Source organism: Tiliqua scincoides, chromosome 1 (assembly GCF_035046505.1).
Source record: "Tiliqua scincoides isolate rTilSci1 chromosome 1, rTilSci1.hap2, whole genome shotgun sequence".
In the NCBI taxonomy this organism is placed as follows: Eukaryota; Metazoa; Chordata; class Lepidosauria; order Squamata; family Scincidae; genus Tiliqua; species Tiliqua scincoides.
Window position 1 is genome coordinate 203,115,575 of NC_089821.1, and position 27,858 is coordinate 203,143,432.

General features: G+C 44.9%; 2 protein-coding genes and 1 long non-coding RNA gene across 3 annotated transcripts in view; 2 read left to right on the forward strand and 1 right to left on the reverse strand.

The window, feature by feature from the left end:
- Positions 1-1,853: 1,853 nt before the first annotated feature.
- Positions 1,854-12,074, forward strand: HINT3 (histidine triad nucleotide binding protein 3). Its single transcript, XM_066614237.1, has 5 exons — positions 1,854-2,083; positions 5,547-5,664; positions 8,181-8,250; positions 9,132-9,258; positions 10,707-12,074. The coding sequence occupies exons 1-5, from the start codon at positions 1,913-1,915 to the stop codon at positions 10,752-10,754; spliced, it is 534 nt and encodes a 177-aa protein (XP_066470334.1). The 5' UTR covers positions 1,854-1,912; the 3' UTR covers positions 10,755-12,074.
- Positions 11,790-15,922, reverse strand: LOC136639760 (uncharacterized). The gene is made up of 2 exons (XR_010793720.1): positions 15,833-15,922; positions 11,790-13,860 (listed from the first exon to the last, which is right to left on the reverse strand). It is a non-coding gene; the product is annotated as an uncharacterized lncRNA (long non-coding RNA).
- Positions 15,923-17,614: 1,692 nt separating this feature from the next.
- TRMT11 (tRNA methyltransferase 11 homolog) overlaps positions 17,615-27,858 on the forward strand; it is a 30,142-nt gene continuing 19,898 nt past the window's right edge. The window contains exons 1-6 of the mRNA XM_066611172.1: positions 17,615-17,698; positions 20,134-20,199; positions 20,985-21,058; positions 23,567-23,648; positions 23,741-23,833; positions 25,611-25,745. Of these exons, the coding sequence (XP_066467269.1) occupies positions 17,624-17,698; positions 20,134-20,199; positions 20,985-21,058; positions 23,567-23,648; positions 23,741-23,833; positions 25,611-25,745 (525 nt within the window). The 5' untranslated portion in view covers positions 17,615-17,623. The remainder of the gene's footprint in view (positions 17,699-20,133; positions 20,200-20,984; positions 21,059-23,566; positions 23,649-23,740; positions 23,834-25,610; positions 25,746-27,858) is intronic.

The following is a 27,858-nucleotide window of genomic DNA, read 5'->3' on the forward strand; positions in this document are numbered from 1 at the left end:
TCAGCAGAAGGACTGCCTGCATGTGCCTTGCATTCTTTTTTTAATACCATCATCAACCAGGGTTGATTTCTCAGCCTTGCCAATAGACGGCTATTAGAGATGGGGATGGGGGAATCCGGCTATGAGTGGAGGAGCTTCACAAGTAAAAGTTGCCAAAGACTTCAGTCCTGCTCCAACTACAGGGAACTGCTTCCTGATATAGAGGCCAATTAAATTGGGGGATTATCACTCTGCATTTTCTTATGAGTTTGACTCAGCGAAGAGAGATCTCCTATTGAAGTTCTGGAAAATGGAAACTCTTTTGCCCTGAAGGTCCCCTAGTGCATTGTTTCTCAAACTGGGTCACGAACCAATGTCAGGTGGGTTATGTAGCACTTAGCCCAGCCACCATTGAAAATACAGGGTACAAAGTTGCTGGGCAGAGTGAACAGTGGGAGAGAGGCATGGAACTTTGCCCTGAATAGGTGGGAAGATGGGGCACTGGAAAGGGGAGAGGGTTGTGTGGTTGAAGAAAGATCCAAGCCTGTGTTCTACCGGAATGTTGCTGGAATGTTTGAATTATGAGCTATGCAAAATAGCAGCACAAGTGCATTGTGTAATTAGACCTTTGGCTGATCTTTGCTTAGGTTTGAAGCCTAAATCAGGGCACTCCAAAACCCAGGCCATGGGCTGAATCCCGGTTTGGAAAAAGCCCTTTCCCATGTGAACGGAGCTTGTTGTTCTACCATTGCACTGCATTTCTTTGAAGTAGAACATGTTACAGGGACACTCAGGGCAGTTGCATCTGTTGCCCAGCATTCCAGAAGATGGTGTAACAGGATGTCCGGGCAAAAGCGACTGCCCAGAGCGTCCCTGTAACATATTCTGCTACAAAGAATCACACTGCAATGGTGGAATGGAAAGCTCTGCTCAGGACGGGGAGGGCCTTTTTGGGACACAGACCACTGGCCTAAATTGATGATGTCACATTCAGCCATGACATAACTTCCAGGTTAATGACATCACTTCTGGTGGGTCCCAACAGATTATCATTCTAAAAAGTGGGCCCTGGTGCTAAAAAGTTTGAGAACCACTACCCTAGTGGAGACATTTCTAGCTTTGTGCACTTCTTAAAGGCTGCGTGTTGGGAAGGGTGAGACTTATAAAGGGTAGGGTGAATGCAGCGAGCACCCGCACCATCTTTCCACCCAGTATGGGTCTTTCCATGAATTAAGGGTCAAATTCTATCCAACTTTCCACTGCTGATGCAGCTGTGCCATGGGGCATGCTCAGCCACTGTGGTGGGGGGGTCATCACAGGTAAGGGAATATGTGTCCCCTTACTGGAGCTGCATTAGTGTTGGAAAGTTGGATAGAATTGGGCCCTAGGGCTGCAATCCTCTCCACACTTTCCTGGGAGTAAGCCCCATTGACTATAAGGGGACTGACTTCTGAGTAGACAAACATAAGCTTGGGCTCTAAGGCTGCAAACCTAGCCACACTCCTGGGAGTAAGCCCCATTGACTATAATTGGACTGACTTCTGAGTAGGCACGCTCCACATTTTCCTGGGAGTAAGGTCCACTAAGCAGAATGGGGCTTACTTCTGAGTAGACATGCACCGGATTGGGCTGTAAGGCTACCATCCTGTCCACGCTTTGCTGGGAGACTGGCCCATTGAACACCATGGGCTTGTGCTGGAAGAGGCCAGTCTTCCGCCTGTCTACTCAGCGGTAAGTCCCATTCTACTCAGTGGGGCTTACTCGCAGGAAAGCGTGAGCAGCACTGCAGAGCTTTGCCCGTCGGCCACGCAGGCGCTCCAGCTCCGGCTGGCTTCGCGGGTCCGCCCTCAGTGCCGCCCCTTGCTCGGCGTGCCGGAAGGGCGAGGGAGGCGGCGTCGTTGCTGGCCTGCGCCTGCTGCAGCCGGGGAGGCCGATGGCCGGGGACGAGGGAGGCAGCTCGGGCTCGTCTCCCGCCGCGGAGCCCAGTGCCGGCGGCGGGGCTGGTGCAGCTGGAGGCGAGGAGGGCGGCCGCTACGACGGCAAGTGCATCTTCTGCCGGATCACCCACGGGGAGGAGGCGGGCACCGAGCTGCTGCCTTGCGAGGTGAGCTGGGCACGGGGCGCTCTGGCGGCCCCAGCAGGGGAAGGGGGTGCAGGGAAGCCCCCCTCGCTTGGTTGCTATGCCTGCTGGCTGATCCCTCTTCCCCTTCCCCCCCCCAGGAGCCCCACTGATAAATGGATCTCCTCTTCTCCCCCTCCCCACCATTGATGCCTCCAGGTAAGGCTGGGACAGGCCCCTGTCAGAAGCCCTAAGGAGCTGCTACCAGTCACTGTGGGTAGTATGGCGTTAGGTGGACGGAGAGCCCAACCCTAGGCATGTCTATTCAGAAGTAAGTCCCATTATAGTCAGTGGGGCTTACTCCCAGGTAAGTGTGGATAGAATTTGCAGTCTGACTGTTTAAAGGTCACCCCTAGGCTGTGGATATACTGAATAGTGACAGCCTCAAAAGCTGGGGCACCATCAGATAGCTGTGGCTAGACCCCTTGCTGTAAGCTCCCCTTTACTGTCCTTAAAGATGGGGGTAATTGCCACGTTCCCAAGCAGTGGTACAGGTACCACTAGGGTACTTGAGGTGGCATCTGGTGGTACTCCTGCTGCCCATCATCGAGACCAGGAATGTGACACAACAAAGAGCAGTAGCAGATTCCAAAGCATGCTTTTCTGTGCTCAAAAAAGCCCTCCCATCCACCCCTGAACCTCTTACTGGTGTTGGTCATGGTGCATCTGGCCTCCCAACCCAGAAGTAACTGGCAATGATGTCATCACCATTTATTTCTGGTGGTGCTTTGAAAAGGTAGACCGTGTGAAGTGGTGCGGCAGACCTTGAGAAACACTCTTCTAAAGCACTTGTTATATAACAAGATCAGCTATTTCTTTGTCATATACACGGTGCCATTGCTGTTCATAGTGCTTCAGAGAGTAATATAAGTAAAGAGATGGTCCCTTCCACAGAAGGTTAGGACAGTGGTTTTCAACCTGTACAGTGGCACATTGGTGTGCTATGAATGGTCTGCAAATGTGCCACAGGAACTTGGTGGAGGGTCATATATTATTAGGGCCATTGGGGGATATGAGCCCCAGGCCAACAGTGCTGGACAGTTGTGCCTTATCAATTATCTAAAAACTGGTGGTGTGCCTTCACAATTTTCTCACCTTCTCAGTGTGCTATGGATTGAAAAAGATTGAGAAGTACTGGGCTACAAGTTTGGGGTGAAGGACAGATTCTCTCAGCCTCTTTATAAAGTGATTGCATTTCTACCTTTTGCCCATTGCCCTTTGTTCTGCCAGATTGCCAGTCCAAGCTCTGCCTGGGGAATTATGCCCACTTTTAGCTAATTAGCTCCCCTTCTTTCCTCAAAAAATGACCCTGGTTCTGCCCTGCAGTACCCCACCACCAGGGTAGCTCACCTGTTTAACCTACAGAGGTCCTCCTTTCTGCCAGCAGCCTCCTGCCACTACACAGCCCCTTGGTCCTCAGCAGGTCTTGGGCACAGCAGCCAAACACCAATCTTAGTGTCTCCAGTAGTTTCTACTCCAGCAGCTTCCAAGGTCCATTTACACATCAGCCCATTCTGTCTTTCCTCCTTCTGCTACCCACACCAAACTCTCCCTTCATCAGGTGCTTTTATGCCTGAGGGCCCTATTGCCTTCAGGTGGCTGCAGCTGTGCAGCACACTCTGCTGGATGCCCAGGCCTTACTCTTAAAGGGGCCACTACTGATACCACATTTACCTCCTCGCCAGATCTTCCTTGATTCCAATACACCTTGCCATTTCCTCTTCCTTTTTTCACAGCACAATCCTATACATGTTTCCTCAGTATGTAAGTAAATCTTAGTGTGTTAAATGGGACTTACTCTCAGGTAAGTGTGTATAAGATTGTAGCCTCATGCTATTGCCATTTAAGAGTTTGTTTTGTGAAACCACAGCTGATATTTTGGCAACCTCTCAGTCATAAGAGCCTGGAGAACGTGGCATCACCTTTTGTAGGGACCTTCTTGGTGCTCAGGGACTATTGTTAAACTGGAATGTTTATGGGTACAAAACTTAAGGCTGTTCAGTGTAGAAATAAAACCCGTATGCTGGGTGCTCTACTGCAGTGTGATGAGTGTCTTACTGAGTCAGTTTGCCTCACATGTAGGGAGGGAACATTTATATAGCAAGTTGGTCCTTCCTTTTCAGACTAAGAGCAAAATCCAAAGTCCAGCTGAAATGTCTGCGTGACTTCCTCTTTGCCGACGATGCAGCTGTCACTACCCACTCTGCCAAAGATCTCCAGCAGCTCATGGATCGTTTTAGTAAGGCCTGCCAAGATTTTGGACTGACAATCAGCCTGAAGAAAACACAGGTCATGGTTCAGGATGTGGACTCACCTCCCTGCATTACAATCTCTGAGCATGAACTGGAGGTTGTCCATGACTTTGTGTACCTTGGCTCAACGAGCTCCGACACTCATTCTCTCGATACCGAGCTAAACAAGCGCATCGGTAAAGCAGCTACCACGTTTTCCAGACTCACAAAGAGAGTCTGGTCCAACAAGAAGCTGACGGAACATACCAAGATCCAGGTCTACAGAGCTTGTGTCCTGAGTACACTTCTGTACTGCAGCGAGTCATGGACTCTTCACTCACAACAGGAGAGGAAACTGAGCGCTTTCCACATGCGCTGCCTCCGACGCATCCTCGGCATCACCTGGCAGGACAAAGTTCCAAACAACACAGTCCTGGAACGTGCTGGAATCCCTAGCATGTATTCACTGCTGAAACAGAGACGCCTGCGTTGGCTTGGTCATGTCGTGAGAATGGATGATGGCCGGATCCCAAAGGATCTCCTCTATGGAGAACTCGTGCAAGGAAAGCGCCCTACAGGCAGACCACAGCTGCGATACAAGGACATCTGCAAGAGGGATCTGAAGGCCTTAGGGATGGACCTCAACAAGTGGGAAACCCTGGCCTCTGAGCGGCCCGCTTGGAGGCAGGCTGTGCAGCATGGCCTTTCCCAGTTTGAAGAGACACTTTGCCAACAGTCTGAGGCTAAGAGGCAAAGAAGGAAGGCCCATAGTCAGGGAGACAGACCAGGGACAGACTGCACTTGCTCCCGGTGTGGAAGGGATTGTCACTCCCGGATTGGCCTTTTCAGCCACACTAGACGCTGTGCCAGAACCACCATTCAGAGCGCGATACCATAGTCTTTCGAGACTGAAGGTTGCCAATACAATACAATACAGGTCCTTCCTTTGTCATGGTGCAGATTGATTACCTGATGCAGAAGTTACTTGCATAATAAACATACAAGGTAGACTTGTTCAGGAGGGTGTGCTGCATTTCTGTGATGTTGAAAGCATATACCTTAATAGTGTACTTCTACCCCCCCCCCCCAAGGATTTTGTTCAATGACTTTGGAAGAAAATGTTTCAAATGTTCATCAGCAGAACAGTGTTTTATTGGCTTGCTTTGCACCAAGATAGCCATTCAGTAATGGTGGTTCTTGTTTTGCACTTCTATTAGCATGAAGACTTGGTGTGCTTCAGAGATATCAGGCCTGGAGCTCCACACCATTATCTAATAGTGCCAAGAAACCACCTGGGAAACTGCAAGACTCTCAAGAGTGAGCACATACCGTTAGGTAAGTCTGGCCTTGGACTCTTTATGTTGATACAAGAAAACAACAGTGATCCACACCTCAGTTATACACACATAAAAATTGGTGCAATCAGTAGCTAAAAATTGGTGCAATCTCTGTTGACAACTTGGCTCCCTGAGTACTGCAAACTGGTTCTCCAGTTGTTGACCTAGAGGCAAGAAGTGGAAGGAGTGGTGGTTGCGGCATTCGGGGCTTGCTGGTAGTCTACTTTGTAGGACTGGGGAGGAGGCTTGCCCACTGTCTTTTATCTCTGCCTGAAAGTGAATGTTTTGAAAACTAGTTGCTAATCACCAGGGGCATAGAGTGTTCAGCTAGAACTGGGAGACAGAGGTTCTGTTCTGTTTCTGCCCTAGACTCACTGGGTGGCATTGATCAACCCAGTTTTCTCTTTTAACCATGTAAATTTGATGCTCCATCCTCAGGTGATCAGTTCTGAGATTTCACCATGTGATGCCCATGCACCTTCAAGCCAATCTTTAGCCATTCTTTTCATGTAATCCTCCTCACTGTGTTTTCTCAAAATGGGTGAAGAATGGAACCATACCTTCTGGCCCATCCCCTTACACCAGAGGTTCCCAGTCACGGGAACCAGTCGGTACCCCCTTAAGGGGTGGTGGTGATTTAGCAACAACATCTCTGGGATTACTCTACTGTTACAAAAAAGAAGTTTTCATGTACTTGGAGGGTAGCACCCTCCAGAGGGTGTGGGGGCCCTGCAGTCTCCTCTGCAGGCCTCCCTATGCCTCAAAATGGTTCCCTGATGTGATCATTACCCCTGTTTATGTAACCATCTCTCGTTCACTAAACGTGAGAGAGATTACATAAGAAAAGGGCTTTTGCTGTGTTCAGAGCTAGCAAATGCTTTTGTTTGTGTGATCTAAACCACAGGAGTCTCATTGCACAGTAAAAACTAACCCAGTTTGTTTCAGTGTAAGCTTTCATGGGTTACATTCCACTTCATGAGATGGTCTGTAATCTCCAAAAGCTTGCGCTGAAAAAAAACAAGTTAATCTTTAAGATACGACAAGACATTTCTGGTTTTTTGCTGCAGCAGACTAACATGACTAGCCCTCTGGAAGGTGTGTGTGTGATAATGAAAGCTGAGCATTTCAGGAAATGTAATTTGCTTTATTTCAGTGGTTGAAATAATGGGAATGCAGAATAGTCCCTGCCCACATTATATCTGGCATTCCTGACAGAAGGAATAATTTGGGCTGCAATCCTACCCACACTTACCTGGAACATCAGTAGGGCTTACTATTGAGTAGACATACAAAGGATTGCACTGTTAATCTATGTAATCTTCAACATTTAACTCTGTGGTGATATATTCTTCCATGATAACATTAGAATGTTTTCCCTTGGCCTGCCACTGTTGGTGCATTAGTAGCAGAAGGTTCTTTTAAAGAAATTCTCTAGGATTCCAGGAATAATAGTGTTCTCTTCCCTTGCATTACACCAACAGTATACTGCAGTGGTTTTCAAACTCCTGGGGAGAGTTTGAGCCGCTCTAAGTTCTTGCGGGGGTGGGGGGAAGGCAGCAGCACAATCCCCAGGATTGTGCCACTCAGGGGGGCTGCAGGGGCTTTGGTGCACTTACCAGAGCCTTCTGCAGCCTCCCAGGGGTGCGGTGAGCCCTGCACGACCTTCTGCAGGGCTCCCCACAGCTTCAGAAGTGAAAGTGGAGTGATTGTGCTCCACGTCTGCTTTAGCGGAGGCAAGGCGCAATCGCTCCACTTCCGCTCTCACAGCTGTGGGGAGCCCTGCAGAAGGTTGCGCAGGGCTCCCCGTATCGCTCCTGGGGATCACACCACTGCCTCCTCCCTGCCTCCAGGCTGCCCCCGCCCCCTAAGGTGAAAGTGGGGAATCGCGATACCCCAGTTTGAAAAGCCCTGGTATACTAATGGTGTGTTTAAAACACAGACAAGACCTAGTCTGTTTCCAGAGTACTTCAGCTCTGCTTTGTAGGTTTCATTGTCAGTCCTGTAAAGGAAAGTTAGAGCAGGGTTAGAGAACAGAAAGGTGAGACTTGAATTGTCAAGAATAGTGGTGTAGGCTGTGGAGATGGCATGTTATGGATGTTGTCGCTGTGTAACAAGCCTGGTGCCATGCACAAAAGCTCTTGCTTGGACCTGAAATTTTCATAGGTTGTATAAGGCGTCAATTTGATACACATATCCTTTAACTCTGTAGGGTTTACTTTTAAGTGGAAATACATAGGATTGTGTTGTCAATCACTTGGCCCCATTGACATTAAATCTATATGTTATGGACTATCTTTTTTACAGGTAAGAAGAACTCTGAACTGCTAGTGAGACACCAGCTATTTCGCTGTGTTCAGAGTCTAAACTACATTTCTTTAGTAATACAGTTTGCTGGAATCAGTAGGGTTTGCATCAATTTTAAGTGCATTGAGGATTGAGCTGTTAGACTTTAATACACTAGCAACCTAATTTTAGTTTTAAATCTGATCTTATTCATTTTCTCGGATCTGACAGTGGAAAAAATGATGGCTGCTGCAAAGACTGTCCTTCAGAGGAATAAGTTTACTGACTTGAATGACATAAGGTACTTTTATCTTTGGAAATCTGTCTGATGTGCTTATTGCAACAATGCTGCATGACAAGGAAGGAAAGGGAGTATAATGCAGTTATGTTGTTGAAAATGCAGTTAGAGCTATTATGGTTTGGCATTAGGTGCCTCTCCATAGAGTTGCTTGACTTTTAATCCTTTTTGTAGATAGGAAAATGCTTTTAGTCTTGAAGAGCTCTTGCATTTCTCATTCTAAAAGAAAACATTTCTTTTATCCAACGCTCTTAGAATATTCTCCAGAGTGCACCTGCCCTTCAAAGCCAGCATAGCATTAGGTGTTTCTCCCTTCCCTTCTCCTGGCCCCTAAGATGCATGTAAAGTATTTACAGTCAGCAAATATGATAAAGAGAGAGCTTCCACTCGCAGGGCAATATGAAAATATGCCACTGGTCTGTAAAGAGAAAATCCACAGACCAAAGGAGGACAATACTTTTTGGTTCGTCCTAATAAAGGCAGTAAGCTAACAAACTCTAGTCACACCTGCCTCTCCACACAAGGAGAAGTGAGATTGCACCAGCTGATCCCTCCCCTGATCTCAAAGCATTCTGGGGAGGCTCTGAAAGGAAAGCCTATGAACTTAGGATCTCCCTGCTATTAGCAAAACTATGATCAGGGTTTCTGGTGATTGAGAAACTATAGCTATACGTGTATAGGTTCTCTTTGCAAGCCTTTGGGGTGAGTGGGCGGAGCCAGTTTGCTACCATTTTGCTTTTGTGACCTGTAAATGTTGGGAGAGGAAAGGTGCAAAGATACCTTAAATATTGATGGTCAGTGTGCCCAGCTGACAGCATGCTGAACCCTTGTTTTAAGTTGCTGTATGGGTATTAACAGCATCCTTTTCTCCCCTTTTTCTCAAGGATGGGTTTCCACTGGCCTCCATTCTGCTCAATAGCCCACTTGCATCTTCATGTCCTGGCTCCAGCAAGTCAGTTGGGATTCCTGTCCCGAATGATATACAGAATCAATTCGTACTGGTTCATCACAGTAAGTGTTGGGTTATTGTTTGGCGAGTCTTAATAGAGCGCAGGCATGAGGAATCAACTGTTAAAAAAAAAACCATTGTAAAATTGAGATTCCTATCTACATCTTGTGATACTGTGTTCCAGTGAGTGAAATACTTCACTTACCAACTCAGTCTGCTGTTGTCCTCTTCCATAGCCACTCTGCCTTGCCTACCTTGAATAACGTCTGCAAAATGTCAAACTTTACCTGCTCCTGTAATTACTTACCATTCCATTGTCTCTAGCGTTTCCTGTTAAATCTCAAATTAAGGTTACACTAGTCCTGCCAGTTGACTAATGAATATGGTCTAATTTTTTAAGTCATTAAATTTAGATCTTAGAAGCTTATTAATTCAGGTGTAATTGCTCCTCTGAATCCACAGCTACCTTAGCATTCTCATCATCCTCAGGTTTGGACAAATAGACCACCACATAAAAATACCTTTAAAAATTAGTTCACATACTGTTGTTATGATACAGAATTCAGACTGAGAAGGTGGGCTGACCTTACTTTTGAATGAGCTCTGCTGTTCTAATTGCTGGAGGGAAAGCAATACATTTTCCTTGAAAGGGCAAATTACCTGTTTGGGTAGAAACTGGAAAAAGGGACCTGTTTTAATGGGGTTTTTCCCCCACTAAATTTGGTGCATGGAGGTAAGAGCCAGACTTTAATATACAATTAAAGCTTGATTCTATCAGTTTGCAACTAGGTTCATCCCTAGAGGCTACTTGAAGGAACAGGGGTTAAGGCCCCAATCTTATCCAACTTTCCAGCACTGGTGCAGCTGCAATGCAGCCCCAAGGCCTCTGTGACTGCCTCGCTACCACAGGATGCAGCACACGCCCCATTGGCACTGCGGCACAAGCACTGGAAAATTGGATAGGGTTGGCTCCTGAGATGGTGGGCCTTGTGTCCTAAGGTGCCTTCCCTGCAAGTTGTCGCAGGCACAACTTTTTACACATTTCTTTTGCACCTTAACTGGTAATCAGGGTCCTGGATTTGGCTATGGGACTTCTGGTTACTGATCCCTGTAAATCCAGGGATTCTCAAACTTCCATCTGCCACAACCCACTTGTTCTGCAGCACTCACTGCTGCAGAACATCTCCTTCTCCAATTCAGGATCTCCACAGACCTCAGAAGCCCTCCGAAAGCAACTGGATGTCACTTTCATGAACCCAGACATAAAACGGAAGTGACATTCCAGCCTTTGGAGGCCTCCATTTGCGTTTGAAGGGTTCCAAGTGGAGCCATTCGATCAGATGCAAGGGCGGGACCCATCAAGTGAGTCCTAACTCACAGTTTGAGAAACCCTGTAGTCTATTCATTATACAGATTAGTTAATCTTGATGGCAAGAAGTTTCCTCCACAGCGTTATGTAGTTCTGGAAAGCATGGATGTAATAGATAATGTTCTTTTTTTCCACCCATAGGCTGAGCAACTGCTGGAACGGCTGAAGGCAGAAAGCACTACAAGCTGAAAAGCACTTATTCTAATTTGTTTATCTTTTTTTGTGACCACTGATGATAGGGATGGATGTAATTGAAAATGTGCCAGGCTTGTGAAACCCAGTACCGACTCTGCTGCTGTACAATGGTTTAACTCTTACGAACCTAAAATTCTCAGGCAAATATTTGCAAAAACTAAGCACTTTCTAAGGCACTTATAATTGCAAAATCAGAACTCTGAAAATATCCATCAGTTCCCCCCTAAAAAGGAATCCAGTATAAGAAAATGTAACCACCACCACTTGGAGAGCTACCATTTGGAATCTGACTGCTTTGTGCCTATGCAATACATTGGTGACTTTTTTTGGCACTGCAGTGCTAGTAGTAGCAGTGTTACCTACTGGTGCTAATTCACTTATTGCTGTCAGATTTACCTGACTGTGTGCAGGAAGAGCTGCAGTTGAGCCATTATGGCCAGGGTTTGACTTTACATCTGTATGTTTAATGTGGGTTGTTGTGCTGTTAATGTGTTGGACTAGGATAAGTGTTTGTTTCAGTGTAGACTGTTGTCATTGAGCCAGTTACATAAATGCATGTATTTAAGGCTAGGAAGTGAATTGCCAAACAGATTAAAATAAAGCAATATGTGTAGCGCATAGGAAGCTGATTTGGGACTACAGATTTGGGACACCTCACTGTTTTGACTACTTGACACTATTGCTAGGCATGGTGGGGTGGGGTGTGTTTTTCAGCAAGAGGCTTCTGTGTGGCAAGTAGACATTGCCTTAGAAGACACTCAAGAATGCCAGTATGGGCCGTGCTTTACAAGTTGACATGAAATTGCTTCCCTCACACATTTTTTCAGTGTAACTGGGGCTTCTTCAGAACATTACCTTTATGCAACATGCACCCAAAGCTTTCCTCAGGCCTATTTAAAGAAAAACAGCTTGAACAAATTAGTTTAAGGAGTTGAAATTGTGGGTTTTCACATCTGCTGAGTTACTCATATAACTTATAATCAGTTCATAACACAACTGTCTATTGCATTACCATTCAAAATATCTGTCTTGTTCTGTGATTGTAGCAGTCTAATCTTTATTGGAGACTTAGAATGTATATTTAATTTTGACAGCAAGAAGAGTCTGAATTAATTCCTAGATGTTGAGTAAAGATGCTGTGCAGACTTATTCTTTCTGTTGGGATGTAAAAGAGTTTCTCTGCCATGTTGAATATTAAACTGTATTAAATATGAAAATACTATGTTGTGAGTTTCTGCAATAAGACTATACCATTAGAGGGTTAATAGCAAGTTTAATACTGCTGTTAGAATGAATATTCCCAATAAAGGTGAAGATGTTATCTGTGGATTCCTTGAATCTTTTTGTATCTTGAGCACACAGATTGCTGAATTTAGATTTCAGTATGCAAGGAAGGTATATCTAAGGCCACAGTCCAATCAAATAATAGCATACTAAATTATATACTAGAAACTTTAGTTACATGTTTTCGTATTATAAGTGTTTACAGATGACAGATTACCCGATCCTACCTAAATCCCCACATCATGATGTAGTGCTGCCAGCATGGCTACCAGTGTCTCCTGCAAGGGAGTTTTGGCTTCTGGAGGTGTCCTCAAGATAAGGGGAAACTTGTCTCCTTGCTCCAGGCTAAGCCCCAACAGCTGCAATGGATCAACTCAGACCTGTGCCAGCTTGGTCACCCTGCATTGATCTGGGAAGTCGGATCAGGAGTCAGCATGTGCCTACAGCCACCACCAATCCTGTCCCTTCTCTCTTCCAGTGGAATGTACTGCAGGCCTACTAGCAGAGAATGTTACCATGTCAGGCCTGACTCTCCACGCTCCCTGTATGTGCTTATCTGCTCCAGCAGGTCATTGTGGGCCCCCAGCTTCCTGGAGACTACTCCAGCCTCCCTGCCAGTAGGCCCACAGTGCACACCAGTGGAGGCTGCTTTACTATAAAGCAGCCTTCACCACTCTAACATTAGTTACACCAGTGGGGGTATGACTGAGCTGTAACAAACTTGCATAAAGATTTTGAAGCTCCTCAGCACAAGATTCTATGTAGAGCACTATGGATCCTGAGTGCGATATAAATCAAAAGAACTCTACATCTCAGTGTGTGAATTTGACTCTAGCTGCTATGAAGTGCTAGTTGTGCTACTCAGGTTTTACACTGTGTTTTAAGTAATCTTAGATGAATCTTCTTTTGCAGTGAAAATTTACTGACTTTAAAGTTTGTTTTTTAAATGCATTTTCAGTCCCCTCTTAGAGTATCAGTGGTACAGGAACACTTAGCCTCTGAAATACACAAATGTTCACATGACTCCAATTTCAACTATATTTGTCATCATGACTCATGATACAGCCACTTTCCCCCTCACCCATGCACATTTCCAGTTCAAGTGTTGAGAACAGAATATCAGATCCTTATTTACAATATACAGAATGGACTTCTAGAGAACGTATAGGCTGAACAACTCACTCATAAAGCACTTCATAAGTTTAAAATGTTTCCATCCAATAATTTTCTTCTGCATCCTGGCCAAACCTGTACTCTTAGGTTTTTCAGTTTTCAAATGCATTGTGCAATCCTGTTAGTATTCAGTATTCCTAGTCAAGTAAGGTAATAACTACATCGTCATCTTTTCCCTGCCAAAGCATTTCACCTTTGAAATCAACAAGGCCATGCTTCCTTGCTCTCAACAGGACACCTACTACCTTATTGGATATAGTCACGTATCTGTCAAAGAGCTGTCCAAATGCTATTCTCACACGCCCATCTTGCCCCTTCTCTCCAGCACTCCTTATGACTAAACATAGTTCTTCCACTTCTTTTCCTATGTGCATGTGAGCATCTTTCCCCCTCTGTTCTGTTTTGGAGCCTTCAGGGGGCCTCCCATAAGTGGGATCTCCTCTCTCCGTACGTAGAGTTATAGGCTTGTCACTGCTGAAGGGGTTCCGTCTCTGATAATCAGCATGATCATCGGACCAGCTCTGCCAGCCTCTTGCTAGTTTTCCCACAGCACCAACTTGGGTCCTAAGGGTTCTGGTACTCTGCACTTTACCTCCTTCCATGTTTCAAGGCACGTTTGTAGCATACAAGGAAAAGCAGGGCCCTGCAATCACAGCAGCGGAAACAAAAAGGGTCATTCTTTTTTGCACTCGGTATATAATTAGAAATAGAATACTTAGTATTTTTATGGAGAATGCAGAGTGCTTCACATTATTTACAACAACCCTGTAAGATAAATATTATCCCCATACTGCAACTGGAGCTTATCTAAGACCACTGAGCAAGTTCACAGGGGAAACAAGATTCAATCTGGGGAAGTCTCAATTCACAGCTCACTACATCCCAGTGGCAGAACATCATGCATTTTCCAGAAGTATAGGCATACTGATCTTGTGCAGGGGTGGGCAAACCCTGGCCTGGGGGCCATTTGCCTCCATTGGGGTTCCTCAATCCAGCCTGCAGAGAGCCCTCAGTCTCTAAAGAGCCTCTGGCCCGTTGGAGACTGTTAGAGCTCATGCTGGCCTGCAACTGCTGGTCACAACCACCAGACACAAGCTGTGGGCCAAGTTAGAGCAAGTCCTTTTACAGTTTCCATGTGTTTTCTGCTTTTCCCTGAGCAGTATTTCAACCCCTCCCCCATTGCCTTTGAACAACTTATGTCTCCGTGTGTTTCTGGCTTGGTCCATTTCACTGTGCAAGAGGTGCATGGCAAACAGTTCATAGTTCTCATGTGGTTCTACTAGCCTGCACTATAGTTTTCATGTGCATTATAAACACACTTAGTAAAACTCATTTATTCATATACGTTCCACCTCAAATGTATTCATTTATGTAAATTTATTCAAATTTAAAATGTAAACTAATATTTTTTCCCAGCCCCCAACACAGTGTCAGAGAACTGATGTGGCCCTCCTGTCAAAATGTTTGCCCACCCCTAGGTTTGTGAAACAAATTTTTTAATACGACAGTCAATGGCAAGCTCATATAATCACCAATATCTGCCTTTTGTTCCTACAATCCGATACCCTTGGTTGAGGCTAGTACTTATTCATATTCATATTACATAGAAGATAGTCTTGCACTTTTCCATCCGGATAAGTATGAGCAAAAGAAGAATTAGTAGTACCTTTACTACCATTACCATATAAACAAGATATATAGCAACTCGCACATCTTCTCTAAGAAATCTTATTTTTCTTCTCTCACTATAAAACAAGACTGTTTCATGTGATCTTATGGACCATTACACAGTTGGGATTTGGTGCTGTGAAGGAGCATGGCACTAGCGCCTGAGGCAACACTTAGCCAGGCAACAAGCCAAGCCAATTAATGTAAGTGACCAAGGTAACTCCTTGAATGGGGGCCTCATGGATGATCCTGAGTGCCCCACATACGTGTACCTGAGAGCCAAAGTGGACTGTGATTCTTCTTGTTCAGAATTGCAAAGGCAGCACAAGGAGAAGCCTCAAGAAGAGGCAGAGAGTGAGTTAGGATTTGATCTGTGAAAGATCCAAAAGGAACCCAAGCTGGCAGACAAACTGCCCAGCCCACAGGTGTACACATTTGATCCCTGTTGTGTATATGCAACATTGGGCAGAAATGGCTTAAAAGACACATGTAGCCTGAGTGCCGACTCTCTTCAATTGCTTAAACCTGTATATATTTGTAAATAAAACAAATATTACAAAGATACCACAAACCCCCAGTACTCTCTCTCTCATCCCAGACAGAGAATGGAACCCAGATAGTGCTGCACCACTGAGACTTCTCACTGCTTGGAGAAGTGGGGCACAGTCATGTATCAGTATATTTATGCAAGAGTCCTACTGAATTCACATGCTCCCAGTTACTTATTTGGGCCAATATGTGTGCAGCCAAATCCAAGCAAGTCCTATGATGCTCAATGTTGCTTAGTCACAGGCAAGGACATAGAGGCTGCACTGGTCATTCCTGAACTGTTACACGTAACTAAGCACCAAGCAGAACACCCTTGATATATTATCTGATATATCATGTATAAAACACCTTTGGTAAAAGTTAGGACTACACTGGAGTACAGTACTGTATATACTTACTTTTTTCAAGAAGCACCACTTCTCTGCAAATTTTCGTCTTTGCAACACACACCAGTAATTGAAATGCTTATTGACCAATGCAGGCCTGCACCTTGCTTGACAGAAGGCACAGTACACCAATCAGAGCAGAGCAGTGCCACTAAACTTTGCAAAAAAGGCGGAGATTTCTTCCACTGCTCTCTCTCTGTATTTTTTTTTTAAAGGTGGAGAAGAATATGTATGATTCAAGGTGCGATTGCTAATGATCTATATATAGAAAATATTCCACAGGGCATACAACAGCAGAAAAAGGAGTACGGCTTCCATAAAAGATTAGTGGTACAATCTAGAAGTGTGTCGATTTCATGTGCAATATAACAGAGAACACCACCTTAACTAGTCTATGCCTTGACAGCAGCTGTTGTAGCACATTGTAAAAACATCTCCTCTTCTGGGATGAAAACTCAGCTTGAGCAGTAATTGCAGATGTGCCTTTTTCTGTCCACTGAATACTGTCAGAAAGTTCCTTTGTCTGCACATATTCACTGGGAAATTAATTTATGACCAGACACCTGTCAAGCTGAGCTGTATTTAGGCTATAATTCTATGCACATGTAGCCAAGGAAAAGCCCAATTAGACACAGTGGGACTTACTTCTGTTAGGGAACAATCCTAACCCCAGTGCTTTCCGGCACTGACATAAGAGCAATATAGCTCTGAGGTAAGGGAACAAACATTCCCTTACTTTGAGGAGGTCTCAGTGAGTGACACTCAACTGCAGGATGCAGCACATGTCCCATTGGTGCCGCTATGCCAGCGTTGGAAAGCACTGACATAAGGGGTTAGGATTGTGCCCTTAGTTTGTAGAGCACTGCACACAGGGTGACCAGATGTCATAATCTCAAAAAGAGGACAAGGCACCCCAAAATGTAGGACAGCCAAAAAAAAAAAAGGACAGGTCTAAATAAAAGCTAAAAATGCCCATACATTGATTTCACGTGGTTGATTCAAACACTATATTACTTATTAACTTTAAAACTATTACGTATAATTTACTAATTACAAGAAGGCTGTGCGCTGCCTGCTCACAGGGAAAAGGAGGACATGGAAGTTCTTTTCCAGGACATGAGGCTAAAAAAAAGGAGGACATGCCCTGGAAAAAAAAAATCTGGTCACCCTGATGCACAGTTAGCAAGTGTGTGTGTGTGTGTCTGCTAACCACTATGCTGAGCTTTCAAGCCACAGGTCCATTCATTGTCTGAAGATGACCTCCAGCCGCTCAAGAAAGCCTCCATTTCCAGCTCCAACAAGCGTAGCTCATTTCCTAGGCTACTCAGGCAGCAGTATGAATGATGTGGTGCTGCTAATCAGTACTTACGCAAGCGATGTACTCAGAGTAAGGCCAACAGAGCAGACCCCGAACCAAGCCAGGGCTAGAGCTGGGTAGCTCCATCCTGAATGCACCCGCTTGGAAAGATCTCCCACTGAACTGGGAAACTAAGGAACACCCACTCCTCCCCCCGGGAAGAAAACGCATCAGCACTAAAGGAGACAGCAAGTGGCCTCACCTGAGTCCCTGCACAATACTAATCGCTTTGCGCTGCAGCCCCAACACCTCTGCACAGCCCTCTCCTCGGGGCAGAGAACACCCTGCGAGCTGCGCTTTCCCCCCTTTATCTTCCTTCCCCGCCCTCCCATCTCTTCATTTCCTTCTCGCCCGACTCCCCCCCCCCTTCTCTGCCGACTACTGCTCCGCCTCTGGGGCGGGCAGCGCGCATGCGGACCTCCGGCTGACTGATGGGAGGCGAGGCGATGGCGCTGCCCGGCGCGGGGCTGACGCGCTACCTGCTCCTCTTGGCGCAGGAGCACCTGGAATTCCGGCTCCCGGTGAGTCCGCGCGGGCGCTGCTGCGCGTCCTCATCACCCAGCAAGCAGCCTCCTGGCAACAGTTGCCTCCTCTGGCTGAGCAGGAGGGCTGGCCGCAGGCTCCGGCTGCAGTCCTAGCCACACTTACTTGGGAGTAAGCCCGATTGACTTCTGAGTAGGCATGCAGAGGATTGAACTAAGGTCGCAACGCTATCCACGCTTGCCTGGGAGTAAGCCCCACTGACTATAATGGGACTTACTTCTGAGTAGACATGCATTGGATCGGGCTCGAAGGCTTTAGTCCTATCTACACTTACTTTGGGAGTAAGCCCCATTGGCTACAATGGGACTTTCTTCTGAGTAGGCATGCATATGATTGAACTAAGGTCGCAACGCTATCCACACTTGCCTGGGAGTAAGCCCCACTGACAATAAAGGGACTTACTTCTGAGTAAACAGGTGTAGGATTGAGCTCTCAAGCCTCTGCAGATGTTGCATTTAACCAGGAGGCCTGCTGCTTCCATGCCCCTGTCCAGCATGCATCAGTGTGCATAAAGCATTGAGGGTCACAAACCCTGATATATACCCAGATGGCACTGCAGGTACTACAACGTGGCCTGGAGCCTTTTGCAGTGCAATCCTGTGCTCAGTGGGTTTGCTCAGAAGCATGCCCCACTGTGCTCAGTGTGGATCACCATAGGATTTTGTTGGCATCCTTCAGTCTCGGAAGACTATGGTATCGCACTCTGAATGGTGGTTCTGGAACAGAGTGTCCTCTCCAGTGCGCGAAGCCTGGGTAAAGTAGACATGCTACTTTGCATAGGATTGCAATGTGAACATCTTTCCCCTTGTGTTGGTGGTGTGCTGATAAAAATGTGCAGCACAGCACTCTGGCTCTCTGTGCAGTGGTATGACAGCCCTGCATGTTGTTAAGTTGCTCGTTTTTGCTTATGGAGACGCAAAGCGAATCTACACCCAGACCTTTTGGATGAGAACAGGCATAATATTCTGGCTTTGTGTAGACAACAAGTATCTGGTTGGGAATTTTGCAAATGTCAGAATTCAGAACTGTGGCTTCTCTGGTTACAATAGGGAATACCTTCAGCCAAGGAAGTTTCCCAGTCGTTAGTGAGAAAATTGAAGTGTGGTTTGTTCCACTAACTTCCATGGGACTAGGGGCCCCATCCTATCCAACTTTTCAGCACTGATGCAGCTGCAAAGCAGACCCAAGATAAGGGGACAAAAGTTCCCTTACCTTGAAGAGCCCTCCCTAACTGACACCACCCTCCCTCAGAACGCAGCAGCACACAACCCGTTGGCATGACAGCATTAGTGCTGGAAAGTTGGATAGGTTTGGGCCCTAGGCCCCTTCTGTATAGTACGTAGTTTGCCTGTGGTTATAGTGTAAGACCAGCTTGAGAACCGCTAACCTGGTTGCGGTCTTTAAAAGAATCATAACTTTAGGATTGTCTGTTGACTGTCTACTACTGTGTCTGAAGACATGGTATGGATTAGCAAATTCTGCACAGAAGCTGTAAAAGTAGGTAGAATTCTCAGATAAAGTAATCAAGTGGCTAAGAAACCAACAGATCTAGGCAAAATTTGTTACCTATCAGTAACCTATCAGTTACCTATGGGATCAGAGGCGATCCCATAACAGAGACACTTGTATGGTTTCACCCATCACACGTTATATACATAAACCAATTTTATCTACTGGCCCTGAACAGGGTTTCTAGGTTCATTACTTAATGGAGGTTTTTTTTCTTATTATATGTTACATTTTTAGTGTATATGTTTTGTTGTTCGCACGAAAAACATAATGGACGTGTTCCAACCAAGATAAGCACCTTGTAAAGGCTGTATACTTACCTTAAGTAAGCCCCATTGAATAGAGTTGTGCTTGCTTGCTTTGAAGTAAACACGGCAGGATTTGCTGCGTATATCATTAATTTAAAAAGGACATTTTCCTTTGGAATAACTGACTGGATTGTGTCCAGTGGCTTGGATCCTAAGGAGTTTTTGCATGAGAGGAAGTCATTTCTGATCATGGGAAGCCAGGGTGCAGTGAAACGGAATTTTGCCCATCTCTTTCTGTGCCATGTACCATCCTATTTGGGTAGGGCTCTTGAGCATTTATCTTGAGCAGATTTTCAGGAGGCTGCAGAAGGGGGAGAGACAGTTAGGCCCCATACCTTGAGTGGAACCGTTTGATATGGGCATGGATGTCAGGAATTTCTCAGTTCTCTGCAGTTCCCTGTGGTGAGTAGCTGCATTGGAAGGCTCTTAGCCTCTATGCTGATGTTTTGTAGTTTGTCCCAATTTGCTGCTTCTTTGAGTAATTTGTCTTTGGCAATCCTTTTTGGTCATAGTAAAGCAATACATTTAGAATTTAAAGATATCTGCTTTTTTCTGGAACCATTTAAATACATGTCTTCTGTAATATTTTCTCTTAGGAAATAACAGCTTTGGTGTCTCTCAATGGTGGACGATTCAGCAGTCAACAGGAATTGAGGCTAAATGTATGTAATGGACTCTAACTATTCTGAGCTTGGTTTAGTGAAATATGTGTATTGGCACCAAGCCAAAATCTTATGTGTTTTAAACCAGTATTTCTTCTATCACTGGTATACTTGAGGTGGTGTCCGGTGGTACACATGGGACCCCCACTGCCTGTCAGCAAGACCAGCAATGCAACGTGACAAGCAGCAGTAAGAGGTTTGGCTCAGCAGGTTGTAAGGTCTGGAGCAAAGCAGAGCATCACAATTGCCTGACTTGCCATGGGTTTGAAAGAATGTTGTGGAAGACGTTAAAATTCTCAGAGTTGGTGCCTGCTCTTTTTCTGTAACATTGACTCAGGCTTGAGGGACAGTGGAAGGTTACAAAGCACAGAAAAAATAGAAAAACAAATATGATCCAAGCTGGCACCTTCTCCTATGGGAAAGGATTGACAAGAGGACTCCTGGGGTGGTCACAATGATCCAAGGCTGTCTTCACCACTGAAGGGACAGGCAAGCATGCAGAAACTTGTCCCCACATCTTGTTGTAGGGTGCATTGTTAATTTTTCCCAGAGTGTATTAGGAAAGGAAAGGAGAGGCTGCAGAGGGGTAAGTCCGATGGGCTTCAGGCACTGGTTGATTCATTTAGGGTGCAATCCTAACCCCTTATGTCAGTGCTTTCCTGCACTGGCATATTGGTGCCAATGGGACATGTGCTGCATCCTGCAGTTGGGTGGATTGTGTTGTATATTTTTTCCAATTCCTTTGGTTTAGAATAATTACCCCCCCCTTTTTTTCTTTGTTTCAGTCTCCATTTTGGATTCTTAGTATGCCTTCTGAAGAGGTGGCCAGAGGACTAATGAAACGGACAGTATGTGCAAAGTAAGGGTTGTGCTTATAGGAAACACAGGGCCCTTTTGCTGCCTCTGCACAAAGCTTCCTTATGTTCTTCCTCTGTCGTAGGCGTACAGCCCTGTCCTCTGGGCTGAAACAGCCATAACTGCGCTGCTCATCCTGTGCTGTTCAGTTTATTTGGCGCAAAGAGTTGAGGTGGAGCAGTGCTCAATATTAGCTCCTTCCATTACATCCTAAAGACTGCTAGCCCAGAACTTCGACCTACGCATGGCACTGAGACGTTCCCTTTGGAATTTTAGTAGAAAATGGTTGTCCCTGCAGCTTTGACTCTTGTGCTGCTGTGGATGTCCATACTTGGGCCTAAAAACGCTTGCCATGTTGGTTGAGGCTCCGTGGCACTAGTTTGTTCACCATTTGGGTCCCTGTAAATATTGTGTGACTTTAGAGATCATCTGTACAAGGAAGTCCTCGTCTTAATGTTTCACTTAATGGTGCTTTGTCCATGTGTCATTGTATAGAGATCAATGCTGCACAGCATCAGTGCTTGCTAGATTTCACTGATATCCATTGCACTGTTACTTGTGTGTAAATTTCACTGAAATATTGTTTTTGCAGCACTGAAAAAATACAACTTTCCATAAAGAAACAAATATACTTCTAAACATTGACAATGCATGTAATTTAATTTAAAATGTAAAGGGAACATAACATGGGAAACACATTTTATGGTCCCAATGATGAAGAGAAGGCTCCCAAAATTATTCAAACCACACTTACACTGGCTCAGCTGTGTTGATAGGCTAAAAAGGTTTTCAAGTGCTGCAAAACTTTTTTTTAAGCAATGAACTGGGGCATTTTTGTTTGATTTTATATTGAGTATTACAATTATGGTATTTCTGGGATAAGAAAATAATTTTAATTTTTTTCTGTAACTATAACTTTGGTTGATGTTGGTAACTGTTGCTAAAAGTGTAACAGCTTTATATGAACTGATGAAGGTGTCTTGTATGGAGTAGCAGTTGGTACATCTGGGTCCAGCCCAGCATATGAAATGTTCCTCCCCCCTTACCTGATGATGTCCCTGTCAGTAGTGTAGCTAAGGGGGTGCAGGGGGTAGCAGTTGCACCAGGCAACAAGCTTTATGGGGGCAACAAGCTGAGCTTGACACTAGTGGCCAAAATTGTGAAAATCTTGGTATGTACGAATAATACCATCATGTTATATATCATTGGAAAAGTTATTTAACGCAGAATGCAATGAAACAAACCACATTGGAATATCTTTATTCCATCAAAAGTTACGGCCAATTAACCAGAAAACGAAAACAGAACTGTCTTGAGGAACAAAAAGTGAATATCCTTAACTCAAAACTGACCTGTGAGACTGATTGTTCTGAGAGCCAATGAGCTGTTATTACCGTACTGCATGGAACCAATAAGGTGTTAATATGAGTCAGCTCTTATTTCCATGTATCGTAATATAGCTACTCCTGCTAACTGGTAAAGAGGCACTTTTTTCAAGTAGTGCTCCTCTTATATTTAGCAGCGAGAGAATAACCATCCCTCTTCACCCAGCACAGTGTCCCTAACCAATAAGGGGTACACTTTTTATTTATTTAATTAAATTTGATTTTGTCATGGGGGGGCTACAAAATTTTCTTTGATTCCATGTAGCAGATAGATGCCTTAGCTATGCCACTGGCTGGGGGTAGCTGGCAAATCAAGTGGGTGGTGAACTGCTGGGGGGAGGAGGCTGGTTTCCTCCCACTTTGCACTTTTTAAAAAGCCTGGGTGTGATGTCACTTCCGATTGTGACATCACTTCTGGGGCATCATTTTGAGCTCTGCACTGGGCTACATGTTAATTAGCCACGCCACTGGTCCCTGTCTCTGCTCCTCCTACTCTACTATGTTCTAGCCTGGCATTCTCTTCCTTTTTGTATTTCTGCTTTTACTCTGTTCCTCTCTAGATTAAAAAATCTAGGGAAAGGAAGGGGAAAGAGGCACAGTGAAGGCCATTTGGCAGACAGAGATGGGCTCTTTCTACCAATCTGCTGTCTCATAGACGGGCTGGCCCTGGATCCATCTCGTTCAATACTGCTTAAGCTGATTGACAAAGATTCTCCAAAGTTTTGGGCAAAAGACTTTCTCCAACCCTGTTATCTGCAAAACTTTAATTGATAACAGCATTGAATTTTAAGTCTTATGCATGTAAAACAATGGAGTCTACCACAGAACAAATCTCCTCTTTGCCTGCCAAAGGCCACACTATGCATGTAGTCAGCAGTCTTGAAAGAGCACCTTCTCTGTCAGTGCAATCCTGTGCATGTTTACTCAGAAATAAATCCCACTGTGTTTTATGGTGCTTACTCACAGCTAAGTGTGCATCGGTTTGCAGAGTTAGTGTATCATGCAAACAAATACATGCATTCCATTTTGAAATGGTTCAGTCTGAGGGTTTTTAGTCTGAAAACCTCCAAGTAAACTTGGAAAAATATATAGGGATTGTTGAATGTAATTTGTTATGACGTTTTCAGGTCTATATTTGAACTGTGGGGTCATGGAAAATCTACAGAAGAGCTGCACTCCTCCCTGAAGAACTACCCAGTGGAGAAAATGGTGTGTAAGAGAACTTGTTTTGGAGCCTACTACTCAATTGTACCTAAGAGATCTTTGCACCCTACTCTAACTAAATCTGGTTTTTTTTTTAGGCCCCCTATCTACAGTCAGATTTCACATACAAAATAAAGGTTCATGCTTTTAACAAAACACTAACACAGGAGGAGAAGGTTCGAAGGATAGATGTAAGTAACTTCAGTCTTTCAAAATAATTTTTAAAATGTGTTCTGTGACTGAGCGTAGTAACACAAGGTTGTGCACACATCATGTTCTTGCACTGTACAAAATTATTCATTTATAACTGGGCAAGTGGCCATCTGCCTTTATGCTACTGTAGATGTAGGCTGTAGTTACTCCAGTATAAAATGAGAGGTTCTTCAGCGCTGCCTTTAAATCAGCTTTTGTGCCCTCAAAATTCTTCACCGGGTCAGCTTGTATTGTATGTCTGAGTGATCCCACCAGCATTGATGCAGGATATGAACACACAGGATCTGCTTGGCACACCATGCTGCATGCTCTTAATTGTGCGTGTGTGCATGGGGGGGGGGCTGCTTTCAGTATTTAAATATTGAGAGGTTGTTTGGATGACTTCTCCCTGGGGTTGAAAATGCAGAAGAATGCACCAGGAGTGTGTGTGCTGGGGGAGGGTCATGCATGCTCATGTTCCTAATCACATGTGAGTGGGGTCTGTTGTCTCATTGTCCAGACCAGCCCCTTCTGATCCCAAATGTGTTGCAATGTGGTTGTTCGGAGATGAGAAAATGATCACACAGCACATCCTCAAAGGCGTGCTTTTTGCAACTACCGAGGGGTCCCCACATCTGCAGATCTGTACCCGTAGGCTCACTTATCCCCCGTGTGCGCACCCTTGCATGCACCTCCTCTGGAATCGAGGGGAGCTCCAGTCCCACTTTTTGTAGCACCTGCACTGACTACATGCAGTCAGAGTGCCCAGAATGCCACTTCCTTTAGTACTAGTTCATTACAGAGCTTTTCATTCTGTCTGTGATTGACCGCCAGTGTAGCCATTGGGAGTAATGTGCTCTGTGTAGCACAGGGCCAATCAACACCAGAGGCCTACTTCATAGAAAATGTCTCCAACTACACTGTTTTGCCCAGCGCAGGACTTCTGGAGACTGTGTCCCCACACTGTCGAAAGTATTGGCGTCCAGATCCAGTTAAGGTTCTGATCATTATTCTTTAAGCCTTATGTGACCTGGGACAGTGTACCCAAGGGAGAGCCTTTTCCTCCATGAACCTTTTAATCCTCTCAATATGTCCAGGGATGTTTTTGCTGTGAGATCAAAAATAAGATCTCTTGGGGCACAGAGCCTGGTTCAGGTGTGATGCTTTTATGATATCTTAGGACCTGCAGGGTTTCTTCATTTATTTATATAGGATCTTTTATTCACCCAGGCTTCTAGTTCAGTTTATGTAGGTGGTTCTTTCTCAGTCTGCAGCTATTTATGGTTTGGATTTATTGGGTTGCAAATTTTGTGTTTGGTTTTTATATCACTTGCTTGAAAGGTACGATATAAATGGTATAAATATATACATTCTAGTCCCTGGATACTTTCTAGTCATTCTTCTGACTGAGTAGCTAGCACCTGTTTTATGCTTCAGTCTTGTCTTGTTGGCATCCTTCAGTCTCGGAAGACTATGGTATCGCACTCTGAATAGTGTTCTGGAACAGAGTGTCCTCTCCAGTGCGCGAAGCCTGGGTAAAGTAGATATGGAGGATAGACTGTTACCCATGCAGCAAATCCCCCCTCTCCACGTTGCTGAAATGGTCCAGTGGAAAGGCAGAAGCCAATATGGTTGGTTCCAGCGACGTCGCAGGAGTTGCCGGAACGTGACTGTGTTCAGCCATGAACTGCCTCAGGGAGTTCATATGCCTGAATATGCTTCAGTATTTGTTGTATTTTCTCATGCCTTTCTCTCTCCTCCCGCCCCTTTATATAGTCTCTAGAGTTTTTACCATTTGAAGGAAGAGTAAATTTGAAGAAGCCAGATCATATTTTTTGGTTTCTAGAAGATTATGGGATGGATCCGAACAACATTCCTGAGCAGCCTCTTCATATATATTTTGGTAGATGGGTGAGTAGAATCATAATTAACTGGCATGTAAAATCATCAAGACAGGGTAATCTTACATTAGAGAAATTTGGTGACTGAGAGTAGTGTGGCAATGGGAAATAACATTTCTTCCAGTAGTTTAATTAATCGCTGATATTTTAGAAAACTGCAAAGAGAATTCATAAAGCCCAAGATTACAACGAAGGTTGGCAGAAGGCAGATTTTAATCAACCAGTGGGCCACCTAGAATGTAGTCCTACATACCTGGGAGTGAACTCAGGTTTGTTCTAGAGTAGGCATACCTGGGATTGTGCTGCTAGTGTTGGCCAGCTATTGGGAGATTCACAAAGAATCCTGGACAACTTAGCCTTGATCTGATCTTGTAAGGCATTTCTTAGTTCTCTTAACAAGAGTGCATATTCAGGATCATTTAACACAGGGTAGTTGTTCTTTTACTGTTTCCTAAGTATGCACTTTTGCTTTGTAGATATAAAACGTATTCAAGGCAGACCATCAACTACACTACAGGATAGTTTAGACCAGAGGTGTCAAACGTAAGGCCAGGGGGCCAGATGCGACCTGCAGAAGCTTTTTATCCAGCCCTCAGGCTCTCAGCTGCTGAACAGTGCTGAGGTGTTACTGCTAAAAGGACAGCCCCCACGAAAGTTGGGCTCTCCCATATTGTTACTTGAAAATCCCCTTTTGCCTTTTAGTTGTGATTTTCTCTCTATATCTGGTTATGTTACTATGGACTAAAATATCATGCAGGCTAAACTGTTCACCCAGCACACAGGCCACATTTCCAGAACTCTGGTCAAGCCGCAAGCTCATGGTTACACAACCACCACCCCCATAGTCACACATGATGGTAGGAAGTCTGGTGTCTTAAATCACTGTTTAAGTGTCTCCTACATTACTGTATTCATTGTATTGTTTTAACACAATCACTGTTTAAGTACTGTATGCAAACTTGAACTACCTTCTTGTGTTGCTGATTCATTGTATTGTTTAAGTTCCCCCATCTAGGAAGCCAGCCATAGATCCCATTGAATTTTGCTGATAACTGACATCCTGATGCTCTTTCAATGTTTTACATACTCCAAGCACCCTGCTGTGTGGTAGTAATCAAGCTACCATCCAGCTCATCACTGTCTCCGAACCCCTTTTAAGTGAGGGCTTCCTCTCACATGTTCTCTCTCTCCAAGGACCAACACATCTGTGTTGTGTCAGAGGGTCCTCTCCACAGGACTCCCCCCCCCCGCTCCAACTGGCTCTACAGGAAAGGTAACCGTCTTGCGACTGGAACTCTTTCCCTTCTCCCCCCCCTTTCTCTCCCCTTCTCTCCCCATCTTTAGTTAGCAGCTGGGGTTGGCAGAGCAGGGACCCCAAAAAGCCTTCCCTAAAACCCCCCTTCCTTTTTCTGTTTTCCTCATAAATGCGATTCGGCCCTCGGTATGAAATGAGTTTGACACCCCTGGTTTAGACTAGAAATCATCTTACAGCCTAAGCATGTCAACTCAACAGTAAGCTCCATGGAATTCAGTGGACCTAACTCCCAGGAAACTATGGCTAGAATTGCAGCCTTAAAGTATTCATTGTGTTGTTAATAATAATAATAATAATAATAAATAACAACAACAGGTATTTATATACCGCCTTTCTGGCCACTGGATTGCTGCTTTGGCTTTATTCAAGGCGGTTTACATGGGAAGGCTTTCTCTAAACTCCTGAAGGAGTTCTTACAATGAACAGAGAAGTTCTGTCTTTCAAGAACTGAGTATGTTCCAGTGCCAGTGAATCTTCTCACAGTCTGGTCCCATTCTGGCTGCCATCTCTTCCCACACAAAGAGCTTCAGAGCTGGCTTCTCTAGCTGTCACCCAAAAGAGCTCTGCTCAGCTTGTCAAAGTTTTGCCACTCCCAGGACTTCCGGTGATCTTTGACAGGCAATCTTCAGATGATAACTTTGGGCATAATGGCAGCTGTACCCTCTAGACTAGACCTCCTGCCCTGAGTTAGGTGCTCAGTATTGTGACCTGACATATTTGCTTCTTTTTTCCTAACAAATGTGTTGCAACCACCTTGTGCAAAAATATGCTTCTTAAAAGAATATAATCCTTAGAAAAGACGTATATA